The 19,070-nt window shown below is 29.6% G+C and overlaps 1 protein-coding gene across 1 annotated transcript in view; it reads left to right on the top strand.

Moving 5' to 3' along the window:
* The window catches only part of LOC111637540 (DDB1- and CUL4-associated factor 6-like), a 55,861-nt gene that overhangs the window by 34,895 nt on the left and 1,896 nt on the right, over positions 1-19,070 (top strand). Inside the window, exons 10-15 of the mRNA XM_023383077.1 lie at positions 3,651-3,911; positions 4,337-4,640; positions 5,757-5,943; positions 11,448-11,839; positions 17,223-17,382; positions 17,527-17,683. Coding sequence (XP_023238845.1) covers positions 3,651-3,911; positions 4,337-4,640; positions 5,757-5,943; positions 11,448-11,839; positions 17,223-17,382; positions 17,527-17,683 — 1,461 coding nt within the window. The remainder of the gene's footprint in view (positions 1-3,650; positions 3,912-4,336; positions 4,641-5,756; positions 5,944-11,447; positions 11,840-17,222; positions 17,383-17,526; positions 17,684-19,070) is intronic.

The following is a 19,070-nucleotide window of genomic DNA, read 5'->3' as shown; positions in this document are numbered from 1 at the left end:
CATAAATAAATGATAAGATGACAATTCTCTTCAATCTTTGCATTTTATTGGAAAAGTATATTATTATGGTTAGTTTAAAAAAAATTTATGTATTGGGTTGTTCGGAAAGTAAGTTTGTTTTTTTTTCCGTGGAAAAAAACACAATATTTTTATAATAAATAAATAAATATTTTATTGAATTATATATCGACCATTTTGGTCAAATACCTGTTGTTATCATTTCTGGTAGTAGCACGATTTCACATTCATAAAAGTTTTGATTGTTGCTTACAAAAAACTGATCCAAGTGATTTTTGACATTATCATTTCAAGTAAATGTCTTACAGTTAAAAAAAATTTGTATAGACCAGAACAAGTAATAATCTGAGTGTGCTCGATCTGGCAAATATGGTTGGTGTGATAGCACGTCCCATCTAACTTGTAAGTTATAACAGTTTCTGACAAGTTACCAAACTTGTGAGAAATTTGACATTATTGTGGTAAAGCACCAAACTTGTTTTGTTGATCAATTCTGGCTGCCTTTTCTGTTTGATGATATTACTCAATTTGTTTACTCGATTCAATTTTTTTTACACTTTCGAATCAATTGTTAAATTGTCTGGTAAAAGCTCCAAAAAAAATTTCCTTAAAATCCCAGCAAAGGGAGCATCTCTCTTTAAGAACATGTGGAATCCATATATCGAGCTTTGAAACGAAACCAATTTGTTTCAAGTGATCATAACAGTTCAATTTGACAAATTTAATCTCTTAGTGATTTCACATGTTATTATTCAGCAGTTTGCTTCAATCAGTACCTTTATTTTGTTTTCATTCGCTTCAACTGGCCATTCAGAATGTGGTGCAACTTCAATAGTGAAATTGCCAGAATGAAATTTTGTAAACCAGTTTTGGCACTGTCGTTCTGTCAATACATCATCTCCATACAGGTTACACAATTTTTTTCTCGCTTGAACAGCATTCTTACCTTTTCGGTAATAAAAGAGCAAAATATGCTGAAAATGCTGCTTTCGATCTTCCATATTTGATGGGACACAAAAAATAAGCAATTGCACAAAATCAAACAAAATTTTTTACAAATAAGCTTTAAAATGCTAGCTGTCAAAATATATAATGATAAGATAATACGGTTTAGAATGAAAATGGTGGGAAAAATACGACTAATCCGTCTAATGGTAAAAAAACAAACTTACTTTCTGAACAACCCAATTATAAATAAATCAAAAAGAAAATATGCAAGTTTTTAATTTTACATGACATTGATTGATTTATTTCAATCCTACAGAGGGTATACTTTAATCAGTGTACTGTACAGATGGGTCAGATGGCTGCCATCTTAAATTCATCTCAAAATTTTTAAATGCAAACAGATCATATGATACATGAAATAAGCCTAGAATGTTTACAAAAATGTAATAGTGTAATTGTTTTCCATCTAAATTTAATCTGTGGAAAATTATGAAGAAATGAATCTGACCACTTTTTTCCCAGATATGATACAAACAGTGCTGAAAAGCCTCTAATCTAGTGAAAAAACAAATCCATATTATTGTTTGTGGAGATACATTCAGGTAATACTTAGATCATGGCTTATGTTTGACTGATCAGTCCCTTTGTAACTTTTCAATGTCATGTGAATGCATCTCTGGGGAATGAATCAGATCATCTGGATAATCTGATTCATTCTTCAGTCATCAAAGGCAACTCAGCATTGTTTTGTCACACTTGGAGAGGAAAAAATTTGTTATATTTACTTATTTAACTTTTCACAGGTTAAAGTTAGCTGGAAAACAAATGCACCATTGCATGACTTCACTCTCATTAGATAAGTTTTAGATGAATTTATGATAACCATTTATTTTACTGGCATGCATGCACATGTACAAGGTTACCCTAGGCATAACATGTTTCTATCATGCTAAAATTTCTTCTTGCCCAACTAAGTTTGATTTTATAAGGATGTTAACCTTTATATTAGAGAGGTTGCGGCACAGGTTCAAACGTTACTTATACTGTACATGGTTTACGTTTTAACTCCAAGAAAAAATCGTTGCGGCACATGTTTGCAACATCACATGACTCAATGAACGTTGCACATTGATTAAAGAATACCAAAGTAGGTTAAATGCTATTCTCAGAACATAGTTAAATGCAAAACACATATGTCATCCCAGTACTCACGTATTCTTTTGGAGTTATAGATTGTACTCACACGGATCTTGAACAACTTCAAAAGAAAACAAGAACAATACTTACTAAGCATAAACAACATCATCCTAAATCTGCCATAGAAATATTAACCCTTCCACGTAAAGATGGCAGATATGGCCTGATTGACATAGTACTACAAACAAATATAGACGTTATGAGAGTTTTTCTACAAAATACAAGAAACATAACAGTTACATAAAGCAGTAACCCTAACAGACTCAAATAACACACCATTAAACTTAGTCACAACATATAAAAAGCATAGACATCATTGAGCAATCGTGGGCTCGAAAGGCACTCCATGGCAGACATCCCTATGGCCTGGCCCATGATTTTATTGACAAAACTGTGTCAAAAGCTGGTTAGCTCAGGGATGCCTCTTCGGGGAGATGGAATTGAAATAATGTGACTTTCAGTTTGCATCATAAGCTTGTTGCAGATTATAGTGGGAATTTATAAGTCTACAATTTTTTCAAATTGCCACCCAAAAATAATTAAAAATATGTAAATATTTAATCACACTTATGATGATAATTATTTTTGTTTTTATGATTGCCATACAAGATCAGATCATAAATACTAAAAACTACAGAAAACATACTCAAAGATGCAACTTTCACAAATGACACATTCAGAAAATTTGATGTGTTGTATAGTTTCTGGAATGATGTGACTTCTGGTTGCAAGCTCTTGGCACAGAGAGATTATTTACATAGACTTAATCAAGTAGCAAATATAGTACACTAAGAGCTTGCAAAGAAACACAAATTATTAGACATCCATGAACCATACTACAAATACATTCCACAAACAGTATTGGAAAACAACATGCACAAAATGTACTACATCAGAACCATAATTGCAGATACCACATCATACCAGACATCACATTCATTGACAAACTCAATAAAATCACATATAGAATATCCATTCCAAACACTCACAATGTACAAAACTCAAGCACTAAAAAAAAATTGGCAAGTACACAGAACGCACCTGGGAAATAAAGCATCTGTGGAGAATGGATAGGGTGCTTATTGTATCTATTATTCTCTCCTCTACAGGTGTCATACTACCCACACTATTCAAAAAAATCTGTGAACATTACAGTTGAATGGAAACACACACATCACACTACAGAAGGCCACTATATTGAATACATGTCATATTGTTAGGACATTCCTGAATACAGATACACACACACTGACACTTCTAATTTTTGTCTTGTTTTGGTTTGGCATAGCATACAGCAACCAGTGTCAACCAAGTATAACCCATTAAATCCAACATAATAACATCATTAGCAAAATATTACATTTTTAATTACTTTTGTTACATTTTTGTATTGCTAAAATTTATAATTTTTGTAGTTTTGACTATATTAAAAAATTTTGTTAACAAAGTTCTTCTAAATAATAAATTTTGTCTTGTAATCTATCAAGCCAATCCGAACATTTCAACAGCTACTGGCCAACAGCAGTCCAGATCCCTCCATGCTAGTTTGATGCAACGAATGTCTGATGTTCTAACTCGTATGTTTAATAGTCCATCTAGAATGCAACGACAGTCAGCTATGTCACCATCTATGTCTTCGCATTCTTCTGGAACATCGTCTCATGCAGCTAGTGATGGGGATAGTTCTTCTGATGATGATATAGAACAAGATGATAATAGTCAGCAATTACAGTCTGCTAATCAAGAAAGTAAGGAATAATAATTAAAAATTAATATTTTTACTTAAATAGTATGTTTAAATCTAAAATGAGAATGAGCAGATATTTATTCTGACAGTGTCACAATTCCAGGCTGCAATTTTTATACATATTTTTAATTTATTTAATATAAAATATATGCTCTCCATCTCAAATTAGTTGCTTGCCCCCGTACATCATACTGTTCCTGTTGGAATAGTCATGCTGTTTATCTATCTATCCTTTCAGGGGAAAACTTTTTAATTGAAATAATGTGACTTTCAGTTTGCATCAGAAGCTTGTTGCAGATTATAGTGGGAATTTATAGGTCTACAATTTTTTCAAATTGCCACCCAAAAATAATTAAAAATATGTAAATATTTAATCACACTTATGATGATAATTATTTTTGCTTTTATGCTTTAAATTATTTTTAGATTCTGAATCTGACAGAAGAGAGACAAATAACAATGTAGAAGCTTCAAATACAACCACTGTAAATATTTCAGAAAACAGCAATAATGAATCTAAACAGGATGAAGAGCCTGCTGAAATGCAATCTGATCAACAATTATCAGTTAATAACCCGTCCACCGAAATTGATTCATCTAGTCATTCGTCATCTGCAATTTCTATGACTGTAGTAAATGAAGAACATAAACTTGAGAAAGAGGCAATAGAAGAAAGTTTACAGGATTTAGAGCATGAATTATCAAATAGAAGGAAAGATTTAATCGAAAAGTAAGTTATTTTTATTGTTTTTATGTTAAGATGTATTAGATGCATGGAAAAACTGTCAAATTTTTAGAATTTTGTTTTGTTAGATTTTATTTCAAATGTACAATGTTTTTAATTGTTCTATTGCTTGTTTATTATTATTTTTACAAAAGTAAAGTATATAAGACATTACTTAAGATATTTCTTCTGATTTTAAAAAATCAGAAAAGAAATATCAGAAAATTAACTTTTTTTGCCTTTTTAATGATAAATATTTTTATGAAGTAGAAGCAAGATTGAAGAAATATTTAAACAGCAAAATGACTTCAAAAATTATATTATTGAAATTTAATACACTTTAATAATCTGTTCAGGATTTTTTAGAATTTTTCTAAATTAAATAAAAACAATATTCAAATCTTTACAGTTTTATCACAACAAGAAACATCATCAATCATAAAATGTTTAGAATAATAAAGAAATATTGTTTGATCACAAACACTAGAGGGAGAAAATCATTTTACATAAATTGCTAAAACAAAATAAATAAAATGGTCATAAGATTGCAACTGTTCCTTTAGATTTATAGGAAGAATCTGGAATTAGAGAATTTCCTGTAATCAATTTATGCAAAAGAAATGTTTTTATTTATTTCAAAAGATGTAGTAATTATAAATTATATTTTTTTCTTGCTGAGATTTCATATAAAGTTCAAAAAATTTAATATTAATCCTTTTATCTTGATTTGTTTGTGTTTGATGATTAAACTTATACTTTAAAAGTAAATATTTTTTATTTAGATTCTCATATTTATTTATTTATGGTAATTACTGTAAATAGGGAAACAGTTACAAAATTATTTGCAGTAATCTGTATTTAAGGTCTTCTAGGCTTTTATGTTCTAATCAACATCATAGATTTCTCTTGTTTATTTTATTCCCTTATCATTTAAATCATTTATCTGAAAAATATATTCTCAGAACTGAATTTTCAGTTTTCCCTTTCCTCTGGTTGTAAAGCAGCTGATTGTAAGATTAAGTGTAGAGGTTTTAATGAATTTATTTAATAATTACTAATCCAATATCATAAAAATTTATCACTTATTACAAAAAGTAATTATTAAAATACCTTTTCACATAGACATAAAATAGAACCTATGGTGAACCTACATTTTAGTGGACAAGGAGTTAACAGTGGTTTAATTACCATGGATGTTAAGAGTCAAGCACAAGGATTAGATTTGCCTCTTGTTCCAGAAGGATCATATAATGTTCCCTCAAGCAGTCAAATTAACCAACATTCAACTTCAGACAGTTCTTCGGTTACTGTAAGTACTTAATTCACTAATTGTAGTAAATTTAATTGATTTTAAATGTGCTCTGCAATGTATCACCTTTATTGTATGATTACAATAAAGGTGCTTAAATGCAATCAAAGTTTCTTGTGAATTAATAATAAATGTTTCAAATTAAGCTAGACATTAATGACAACTTTAGATAAAAATATAATTATTCCATAAAAAATATTGAGATTTCTAACTCCATTATCAGAAATTTACGAAGAAAACAAAAATTATTTTAAATATCAATCAGAGGAAAATTTTCAAAAGTTTATGTTGTGTTTTCTTTGTAAGGTCGTGATGAAATGGAAATATTCAAAACATGAACAGCATAAGGTTTTTAGATTTACCAAAAAATGCTATTGTGTATTTCTTAGATTTCAAAAGAATCATTTAAAATTGCAATTTAATATAAACTTTTATTCAGGAAATGAAAATTTTTTATATTTTTATTAAAATTTTGTACCATAAATTATTAAGTAAGATTTAAAATCATAAATTCATTTTGAAAGTACATTTTTAAGTTTAGAATTTTACAGTAGAGTGTCGTTTATCCGAAAGTCAATTATCCGAAAGAATTCCAGTCAGCGAATTTAAATTTTTGCCAGTGCTGTGGCGCTGCAATCTTTCGCTATGTCTTGGGCTACTCAAATATTTTATGTTTTTGATACTAAATTAACTTATGAAGTATAATTTTTTATTGTTTTTATATTTTTCAATATATTTTTGATTGTACAAAATAAAAAAATAATTTTTAACGATACAATAGTCTTTGTTAGGCTTAACATCGACGAAAATTCAATGCGAAGCGACACGCAACGGAGAAAAATTTCAACGTGGGATAGGTTAATATCTTTTTGTACATAATCGGTTATCCGAAATGTCGATTTTCCGAACAACCCCAGTCCCCAATTGATTCGGATAAACGACGCTCTACTGTATTTGTTCAAATTTTTTAAACTCTGATAAATTACACATACATGTAATACGTATGTATGTATGTTTTTATATTAACCTATTTAGGTTTTATCATATAAATAAAAAAGAAAATGTTTTTTGTTTGTGGCACAATAGTATCTATATGAGGTCTTTGTAGACATATAAACATATTTGTGTTTGAATTTGTAGGGTTGTTGAATTTAGTCTCCTTTTCTTTCAACTTTGCCTTCGGAAATTTATTTTCTCTTTTATTTATATCATTTCTCACAAATCTGTGACATTCTATTTTATAGGAAATTCTGCAAAAGTCCACAAATTTTTTCATTTGAACTTAAAAGTTTATTTTAGCAAACTTATCTGACATCATGGGAGATAAAAATACAACACATTTAACTTTACATTCAATTACTTCAGTTTTGGAAATAGTAAATTAATAAAACAATTTAATTATTAAGAACATGTAATTGAAATAATGATGTGAATCTGGCTAAGTGATGTCATTATACTGTTTAATCAGTGTAATGACACAACCCATAAATATTGATAATTTACTTTATCACTTATGTCATTGGAGAGTTGGCACCTGCTTGATGCCTAGTCAGGACTAACACCACTAAGTCTCGTTGACCTGGAAGCCACAATGGCGGGGTTTGGTTTAAAAGTAGGTCACATGAGCGGCCATGTGCGTGGGCAATCAGATTTGTGATGGAGACCGCAAGACAGCAGGTTGGAAGTGACTCACTCAGATTCCAGTTAAATAAACAAATAACTGTTTATTTGAAAAAAGAGGAAAAAAGGTTTATGATAAATATATCGAAACAACTATGTAGGTAGGGTCGTGCGAGAGAGAGTTTACATTTGAGTGCATGGAGGATAAATACTTCATAATCTGATGTTTGTAAGTTAGCAAAAGTTGTTCTTTTATGTCCATTTGGATCTTGTTAAATTAGTCCGTAACTTTGAGTTCTCATCACCATTGAGAGGAGTGAACAAGGAATGAGGGAGCTGAGATATCTGAAGATAATATCCAAATGATTTTACACAGGAGCACACAGATGAATAATCCAAGTTTGATTACAAGAGAACAACTGAGCTGTGTTGGTTGCTAGTTGTTATATTAAAATGACGAAATCGGGACAGCAGGTCAGAAAGTCACAAGAAAGTGTCTTTATGGATACTGGGAGCTAAAAAGATGATGTATTCCCAGGTGTAAAAGTTGACAGATAGTTGACAAAGTTGATATTATGATATTAATTTGTTTATGTTGAGGTCTGATTCTCACACTTATAATTCAAAATTCGCACATCATTAGGTTTTATAAATATTTTAAAAAAATCTTATTTTCCATTTACTTTCAATGTTGATTTCAAATATAATCGTGGTGTCTTGAAATATATCACTTAAATTATTTTGTTACTGATTGCTCTACTAAAAATTACTAATTTCACCAATTGATAGATGTTTTTAACCTAACAAATATTTCTGTAAAATGCAATGGAACAAGTCTGTACAATGATACATAAAAAACTGATTTCTTTAAGAGAGGGTGAGGAAAAGCAATGAAATTCATTGACACTCCAACAGAGCAAGTATTTGGTGTATATGATTACCAATTAATGGAAGCATATATAGTTTTTGAACCTGTTTGATGTTTTCTTAACATAACCCTAGCAAGTTTAAATATAAAAAAGAAAAGTTTATTGTTTAGTATAATATGTTAAATTTTAAATATAAGTTTTCTAAAATTTATTTGTAGAAAAAAACAAAGGTCTTTACATCATTCAATTATTAAAAGATATTGTCAGTAAATTTTTATAATTTAATCATTTTTGTTCGGGAAAAATTGTTTGTTTTAGAATCTGTTACATTAATAAAACAATCATTTAATAGATAAAATAAAACTGAAAGAAGCAAGAACAAAAACAAAATTTAATTCTAAACTCTGGCTAGTGTAAAATCTTTATTTATACAGTAGATCATCGTTTATCCGAATTAATTGGGGACTGGGGTTGTTCGGATAACTGATTATGTACAAAAAAATGTATTAATCTATCCCATGTTGAAATTTTTCTCTGTTGCATGTCGCTTTGCGTTGAATTTTCATCGATGTTAAGCCTAACGAAAATTTTTATAATAATAATTGTGGCTATTGTATCATTAAAATTTTTTTTATTTCGTACAAAGTAAATGTATTGAAAAATATAAAACCAAAAGAAAAATTATACTTTAGAAGTTAATCTAGTATCAAAAATGTTCAATTCAGCACGACACAGTCCTCAGAAAAACACCATACAAAAGTGCCAGTGCTGCCAGCTAAAACACACACACTAACAAAAAAAATATAGGTGTAGCCCAAGACGTAGCCAAAGGTTGCAGCGCCACGGCACTAACGGAAATTAAAATTTGCCAACTGGAACTCATTCGGTTGACCGGCTTTCGTATAAACGATACTCTACTGTACTAATCATGCTATGAATTATCATTTGAGATGAAGTATTTGTAAGGAGGTAAATATCAATCGAATAGTGAGATTTTGAAATTATTTAATGTTTCAGAATAAGTTATAGATTACTGGTAGGAATTTAAAAATGAGAAATTTGTTCTAATATGAAATTAGAATATTCACATAGTTTCTGAAGATAGATAGGTAAAATGTACAAATGAATTACTTAAAGAAATAATATATCTAAAAAATTTCCAATTAATTATGATACATTAAAATTGATTGTCAAGTATAATATAAATTTTAAAAAATCATTAGTTTTTATAAATATCACTTATGGTAGATGTTATTACATACTATGAATGTACAGGTAACCCCCGTATAACACGGGAGTTACGTTCCAAAAAATTGCCGTGTTATGCGAATCCGTGTTATACGAAACAAAGAACTAATACGAAAAGGAGGGTTTGGATCCAAAAATTAAAAAACATACTAGTATATTATTATAATTAAGATAAATATATTCATAAAAATTTTTTAAGTGATACATATTAATATAAATTAAACAATGTTTTCTTCGTCATCACTAAAAACACTATTAATTAACCGAGAGCGTTTTCTTTTTGGCAAGGTATCCTTATCCTCTGAGCATTTTTCTGCATTATCTTCAGATCCATGCTTTACCTTTTGCAAAAAGTATGTAATTTAGATTGCTTGCTTCTAGTTAAAAGGTCTTTATAAATTTCCTTATATGGTGCAAAGTACTTATGAAGAATAAAGCAAGTATGGAATAAGGGGAAAACATTCGGCAACATCAGAAGCAGAAGCGTCGCGATCTGGCAACATTGAAACAAGTTTCGAGAAGGACCACGTGTATCGACAGAAGGCGAGAAGAGAAAATTTACATACTTAAGTACTAATAGTTCACGAAAATAATAATTTTCGTGAACTATTATTACTTAAGTATGTAAAAATTTATTACATTTCCTGTTGTACGAGGGTTTTACCCAATTCTCGAACCGTGTCAGAGTGAATCCGTGCTATAAAAGTACCGTGTTATACGGGGGATGGTACCAATTCTCGAACCGTGTTAGAGCGAATCCGTGCTATAGAAGTGCCGTGTTATACGGGGGTTACCTGTATGTCTCTAATCTGAAATTAAGTTTAGTATACTATCATTACAGCTTTCAGGTTAGACACTTCTTAAAGTGACATACATTCATAGTACATTAGTTTTTATTTATGGATGTAATTTATATATTGTAAACATCAAAAAAATAGTTCTTTTTAGACTAAAACCAATTTTAAACATTAAAAAAAAAGATTGTATTTTATATTTTAGTTTTACAATGGATTATAATTTTTTATACAAGCAGTCGTGAGTTACAAATGTCTGATTTATAGACAAGTTGTACTTTAAATGAGTTGCTATAAAGACAATTTTTCTTTAAAGACAATTATATCTTTAATAATACTAGTGTATTATGCATTTAGTTTATAATATAATCGCTAATTATAAATGAATTGTCATATGGTATTTTGTGGTTAGATTATACCTATAACACTATACTTATGGAATTCAAAATCATGTATAAACACAGTGTCTGTGGCATGACTTTATGGCACAGGTGCCACAAACACTGTGTTTATATATGATTTTGAATTTCATAAGTATAGTGTTATAGGTGTAGTTAACCACAAAGTTTATTATTATTATGTACTGTATTGTTATGTTCAAGATGCTTTAGTGTATTTGGAAGTATTTTATATGCATAGAGTTAAAATATAAACTATATACTAAGACAAACATTTAACTAACTGATGGCCAACTGTATACATGTTGTGACTTTCCTACAAATTCAATTTAAAGAGAGACTTAAGTTATGAACAAGTTCCTGCCATAAGGTCTGCCTGTATGTAATTAGTAAAATAAAAATCTTAAATATAACATTAGAATGTTATCAAATATTTTATCTTGAACGAAATGGAAATGGAATTTTCTTATTAATTGAACTGTGTCATTAGGTTTTAGAAATAGTTTAATTAAATTGATATAATAGCATTTTGTAAAACTTTTGACACAATATAAAAATTAATAATTTACTTTCAGACAGTTAAGCCATCATCATCATCATCATCCTCAGCAACAACAACGTTACAGTGCATACAGGAGAATCCGCAATTAGATAATGTGGAAGTAATGGACACTGCTATACATGAAAGTTGTATGAATTCTGATCCAGAAAATAATAGTAGTAATAATTTAGATATTAAAGAGCAAGAAACAGATAACCAATCTAAACCTTGCACTAGTGGAACGGATAAGAGCGGTTCTCAGCAAGAAACAAGCACCACTCAAGAAGAAAGTGCCGATAATTCTCAACCCTTACAAGCAGATAGTGAACCTGCTGTTGTAATGGAAATGGACACTTGGGAAATGGAAAGTAATAGTGATGAAGAAATAACTCCAAGGCCAAGACATAATTTAAGTACAAGAAGAAGGTAATTATAAGATTTACATCATGATAATTCTACATCGAATGTTACTTTTAGAATATACCAACTAATTTTTCATTTTATAGGTAAGTAGCCCAGAAATTTTTAGAACATTTGTTTATGAAACATGAAATTAAATTTCTGCAATGTATAATGTTCTTTTATATTAATTTTTCAAAATTAAATGCATGCAGTTTTTTAAGTTAATTGTTAAGACAAAATGTGTTCAAACATTTGTTCAAAGGATTTATTCAAATTTTCTTACAAGTTCCTATTAATATCTAGGAAAAGTTCAAGACTTCATTAAACCATTAAAAAGTATAACAACAAAAGTCATAATGCAAATTTAACTTTTATATTGTTAATATTAATAATATAATATAATACAGCATATTATAGAAAATGTTTGAAATGATTATATTCTTAAGTTTATTATAACTTTGGTTTTATATTCAATTTATCATATTTAACTTATTGTTTTTTGAAACATGTTGCAAAGTTATTTATTAACTAGATAATGAAACTGAGCTCTGCAGCATAGAAAATTAAAACTGTGCAAAACAGGATTTAAAACTGATCAAAATCTAAAATTGTTGTAGAGATCAATGTAAATTGACAGTTGGAAACTCACTTGACATATAATGTGTGATCAGCTTATAACCAGCTATTCATGCATAGACTCTGCATGGCAGCCTTTGACTGCAAATGTTTGTCCATAGATCAAATTTCAAAATTTTGGCTTCATCATGACGTCAGTCTTCCCAAGCTGTACATATTTGCAAAAATTTGTGTTTAGTGATAAAGCAATTGCTTTTAACTTTGATCACAGACAAAAACACTTTTCTGGCTTATGAAGAGCTCTGCTTATACTCCACTCAATTATTCAGAATAATTAAAAACAGTCTTTAAATTTAGTTTGATATTCATTCATAAATAACAGTAATTGTAATAATAAATATTATTACAGTAAAATCCATGATTTAACAGACAAAATTTCTGATCTATAATGTCATATGTGAAAATTAACACCCTGTTAATACTAAAATGCTTTTTATATGTAATTAAATTAACAGGTGGTTATGTTTTTCTTTTTCAAATTTAACCCTTAACTGGTTTCGTAAATTTTACAATCATAACTGGTATCATGGGGGCTGTGCAGCCCCCAAGCAAAATTTGCCTTTAGAGAGCAAATTTAACAATGTGACAGTTCAAAAGTGCATAAATGCTAAATGGAACCCTTCTTTAGTATAATCAACTTTTATTTATTTATATAATTTTCTTTACTTAATTATTACAAGAAATCACAAAATTGTTACAACTTTTGGTGTATGCTTTTTTTAACAATACAAAAATCTACCCTATTGTAAGTTTTTACCAAAGATATTTTTTTTTTCTTATTCTTAAGAAACTAATCTTATAAAAAAGTATCTCTTATAGCATCTAACTATCATTTGTTAAAAAACCACAGGTAATATAATCACTTCTAGACTCAGGAACATTTTAACGCAATTACATAGTTCAGTCTTGAGAATTATCGCATAGTATTTTTGTAGTACTATGCACTTTGCAAATAAATTTCAAACAACTGTTGCACTTAGTAGCATATTTACCATCTTTTTTTCCAGCACAAAATGACAACATACTCTTTTCAGGAGATTTCGGCTTGATCTAGCAATTTGTATAATTATCATCTATTAGCAGTTCAAATGATTCTTTGGTAGTCATTTTGAATTTTTGATGCAAGATTGAGATATCTTTGCAAAATAATTGTAAAAATAAAAAAATATATAAAAACACATTTCCACAAAAAACCAATGTAACTGGTATCGTGGTGGTTAGAAGGTACGTAGCTGATTATTATATCAGGTTGTAAAGATAAAATTTAGCCTTTTTGAAAACAAAAAAACTTTATTGACAGTAACACAACAAAGATCACAGTTCAGTCTTGTAGGTAATCACCATCAATATCAATCACATCTTGCCACATTTGCTGCAAACTATAATATAGTCAATTCATCTGACAATAATTATTTATCTTGAATGATATCTTTTTAAAATATTCTGTTTTGTTTCAATTATTGTTTTGAAGTATGAGTAACAGTGACATTCTGAATTACATTTCTTCTATATAAAGAATTTCATATAATTTATTCATCTTCATCTGAATTTTTTACTTATTCCTTTGTATTCATTTTGTTCTAATTACTTTTCTGGCTTTCATATTTAATAATAATTTTTCTAGTTTTAATGTAGTTAAAGATTATTTCATACATCAAGATGTTTACTCTCCGTTTCAGTCTTTGGATAATTTTGCATTGATATTTTGCACATTTGTTCCTTAGACTTTTATCATCATTTAAATATTTTATTAATGGCTTTTATGTTTTTCAGTACAGGCATCCCCTTTCTTAAAATTAGCTTTATGCCATTTTGATTTTACAGTACAGTAGATTCTGCTTAATTGGGCCATCAGTTAATTGGGGAAGCTACTTATTTGAATAAAAATACATAGAACAGAAACAAATGAACAAATTTATATTAAATACATTGCAATTATTTGGGCCTACTTGATGCTTATTTGGGATGATAACAATCATAATTGAATAACAAACTGTAGAATAGTGGCATTTGATATAATCAGATACTATCAATATGATTTTTCCAATATTGAAGTCAGAAAAATGAATACTAGCTACTATAGTTATTGACATTTGCTATTACTGATATAGGGAATTATTAACTGCAATTGCAATAGATAGTTTCAGTTTTGTATTACACCAATAAGAATGTGTTGATGGCCTCTGATGTTTTTACAAAATGATTGATGAGTTAGGATGCAGAACTGTAATAGAAATCCAGAAAAATTTTGATAATTTTGTACAACTGCAAGGTAAATATTAATTTACATGATTTAACAAACATTGAAATGAAACTTTTACCTCCTAATACCACAGAAATCAAAAGTTTTAGGATCCATTATCATGTAGGCTAGTTTATCATATCCTCGAAGCTGTTGAGACAAATTTTCAGACATTATTTAAAGATACAGAAGTTCGCGCAAGGTTTCAATGTTAACGGTGATACAATTAATTGGCAAAGGCAAGGAGTAAGCAGCAAGACAATTTAGAATTTTGCTTTTGTAAAAAAAAAGGCTGACAAATTTACAATTTAAAAAAACTTAACAGAGACTAAAAATATCTTCACTTATTTTGACTGTTTTGCATTTTTTGCAGAGGCATAACCTCTAAAGAAAGGTCGTCTCTGCTGTTTTTTCCTGGACTGTGTAATAAGTTAAGACATTTTTAGTCTCTGTTACGTTTTTCTTAAAAAACAATTCAGAATTGTTTTGCAAAATATGGTTTTATGAATTCAGATATGGAGATTACAGGTAAGAGCTATATGGAAAATGAAATTATTTTGGAACTGCAACAAGTCAAAAATTATGAGAATTTTTTACTAATAGAGAATGGCCTACAATGAAAATGCAGATTACGAGACAATAATTATTGAACAAAATATGACAAAACAGTCATTTTCTTAGAATCTCTGATTAAACAGGATACTAGGAAAAATATTGCTGAATTGAAATGTTTCATTTGGTAAAGGAAGGAAGACAGCCCTTTATATGCTTTAGACTTGTGTGCTGATTTTGTGCAGTTGCAGTTAGTAAAGTAAAGATAGAGTACACTTAATACATTTTTTAAAGATTGTAATAAAAATAAACATAATTAAAAATAAATTAAAAACAAAGTCTCCCTTCATTATTATACTTCTTTAGTCTCTAGACCAATTTGATGGGAGGAATTCAACTTGAATAAAACTTGACAAATGGTCTGTATTATCATTATATTAGTATTTATTTTATGAAAGTCTTTATCTAACCAAGAAAATAAAGTCAATTCTTCCTATTTCAGAATAAGCACACAGATAGTTGTAATTTTTTTTACAGTGTAGTAATTTCATTTTTATGCACATAATTAGTCAAATTATCTGTTTCTTGGTGTGGCCCAATTAAGCAGAATTTACTATATTTTATGCTTTGTTTACATTAGTATCTGTTTTGCTAACAGAGAAATTTGAAGAAGATATTCACTTTTATGAAAAAAGACAAAAGAAAAAATTAACATTTAATATTTGTTCTGTGCTAAGTTGTTATACAATATGCACCCTGAGTAGTGAGACCATAAGACATGTAGTTTTGAACTGTGTCTATTAGTATCTGTGCTTTATCTCAATTTATTTTGTGCACATGTTGGGTAGATAAGACCCAAAGTATTAGAAAAGCCTGAGAGAGCTCTTAAGGCTGCTGCACTTTGTATAAATTACAATTGTTTCAATAATAATAATAATAATAATAATAAAGTAGGAGGAAGAGCTGTCTGCTTTTGCAAACTTAGCACACTACGAAGAGAAAGGAGTGAAGAAAGGGTTGAAGGAAGGGTTCTGAAGGGAGAAGTATAAAGGAAAAGAGGAAAAATAACGCTGAAAAAAGTTATTAGGACCTCAGAGTGCTGCATCGGAAATTATTAATAACCAAAATTTCAAAAGTTGACAAGACCGTTATACAGTATTAACAATTACGAGGAAGTATCATTCCCACTTTTACTATATGTTAGTGTTATTTTAGGTTTNGAAAAGAGGAAAAATAACGCTGAAAAAAGTTATTAGGACCTCAGAGTGCTGCATCGGAAATTATTAATAACCAAAATTTCAAAAGTTGACAAGACCGTTATACAGTATTAACAATTACGAGGAAGTATCATTCCCACTTTTACTATATGTTAGTGTTATTTTAGGTTTCACGTCTGTTGCAATTCAGTAGGTTAGTTTTTGGGTGTGAGTGCTCAAAAATTTTTCTCATAAGTTAATGGTAACTGCCTCTTAGCTTTACATCACTTTGAGAGCGGTTTTGATAGGGAATTACTTTCAGAAAGCAGAGCAAAGTAAAATTAGTTAGGAAATTTTTATTTAAATGTAATTTTGTATATATTCTAGATAACTGATTGGTAAAAATAAAAATTGCTTATTAATTTTAATATTATTATTATAAAATGAAGTTTTTTACAGAAAATAGATGATATGCAGTAGTTATAAGTATAAATTTACCAATTTAATAGATGATTTTCAGTTATTTTGTTTTAATTTATATAATTACAAGAAAATTTGAATTTATTTGAAAGTAATTTTTATAATATTGTTCATTGGTTTTAATTAGATTAATTCCATATTTCTTGTAATATTTTATTTAATCACTAAATATTCTAAGGCATATTACCTACTTACTCATTTTAAATTGTAAGGGTTGGTATATTTTAAAAGTAACATGTTGTATATTATTTTATTATTTATTGCTTTTAAGGATTCTCAGATGAAAGAATGTATTTTTTAGGAGTAGCAGCGGAAATATTCCAGACAATATACTTAAATCTATTAACGAAGAATTGAGATGGCGTCGCGAAGAAAGGGAGCGAGAAAAGGTGCAAATAATGAATGTACCCCAACCGACAGTGAAAAGGAAGTTTATGGGACACAGAAATGCTAGGACAATGGTAAATTGATACACTTGGAAAATGTTGAGATTTTTTTTTTTTTTTTGATAGTTTGAAAACACGAGTGAAAAATGTTTAAAAATTTGCTTTAAATTAATTAAATTGCCTCAATGTCCTTTTTCTTATGAAAATATAATTTAATAGATTAAAGAGTCAACATTTTGGGGAAATAATTATATAATGAGCGGTTCTGATTGCGGGCACGTATTTGTTTGGGATCGATACACTTCAGAATTAATTATGATAATGGAAGCAGATCATCATGTTGTAAATTGTCTTCAGCCTCATCCGTTTGATCCAGGTAGGTCAGAACATGAATAACTTTTAATGATTATGCTTAAATATTTTAAATTTGACTGTTAAATGACAAGATATTACATCGCTAGAGACATGTGTGACTTTGTTGTGTCATGATAGAATTGAGGAGTGTTGTATTTTGTAATTTAAAAATTTTAAATTTATATTAGTTAACACATATAATCCAACCCAAACATTGACACATGTTTGAATTTATATGTAAGGACTTGTGTGTGTGCCTGTGTGTGTTGTAGTGTTTCCCTGTAGAGCAAGGTCTGCAGGGCTGAACACAAAACACACAGACAAGTCGGCTCAACAATATCTGGGATTTTAAAGTTCGTTAATTACAACGGGATATTTACGCAAGGCGCGAATTAATAACAAAATTGTGTTATACCCGAGTCAACGCTACATACGTTCACCTCGTTCCTCTCTTCCCTCCATTGACTATGGGGATTCGCAACACGTGGAAAAGCGGGATGACGAAACAGCGCGTAACAAAAAAGATATATAACAAACGTTACTCACGACAAAAATCTTGGCCGCGTACAAACATTTGAAGAACTAAACGATGCCTACTAATCTTCCACCGATCTTCTCTCACTTGAACGAGTTAGAGTTCACCACCACACAGTTCCTATTCATATGGAAACCGATTTCTTTTCCTTTGTCTCCCTTCTTCCTCGGGTTTCTCACGTTCAGCGCTTTGATTACCCACACCTGGTTGGAACACCACAGTCGGGAACAAGCCGGAAAACCAAAAAACAAAAGGGTCCGTACTCCACGTGGGTCACGTCCTTATATATCCTACTAACCGGATATACACCACACGTGACCTCAACTGGCCAATTGGGCTGCCAACACACGATTAACTGGGGAAGGGTGGTACCACGAAACAAAACGAAAGGGGTGAGGGAAAAACCGAAACAAAAAAAAAAAGGAAAATAGTTGCGAAGCACTACAGTGTATATGATCAGAAGAAAATAGTTGATGGCCACATTTGAAGGTAATCTTTACACTTCACAGCCACAGAGAGGTAATCCTTTCACTTGCCAGTCATGGACATTCAATCCTTTCCTGTTTTTTAGCATCAGTTGCTTTGTTTTTATTTTGTTTATTTTTGGTGCCCATTTTATGTTAGGTGGATGCAGTGCTTTTTTTTTTATTTTATTTTTTGGTCCTCGTTTTTATTAGGGATATTCAATCACATGAGGGAGCATGGACATGCTTTCTGATGTGATTGAGCATGTTTAACAGAATTTAGGGAGAGCATTTTCAATAAAAATTATACGGAATAAATAACAGATTGAGTATTTTTCTTTAATTACATTTTTGTACTTCTCATCTCAATGGAAGATGGCAAAATTTAATCAAAATTGATATATCAAATT

The sequence above is a fragment of the Centruroides sculpturatus genome, unplaced genomic scaffold (assembly GCF_000671375.1).
Source record: "Centruroides sculpturatus isolate CEXI.00-Female unplaced genomic scaffold, Cexi_2.0 scaffold100, whole genome shotgun sequence".
Lineage (NCBI taxonomy): Eukaryota > Metazoa > Arthropoda > Arachnida > Scorpiones > Buthidae > Centruroides > Centruroides sculpturatus.
This window is presented reverse-complemented; position numbering and strand designations above follow the sequence as displayed.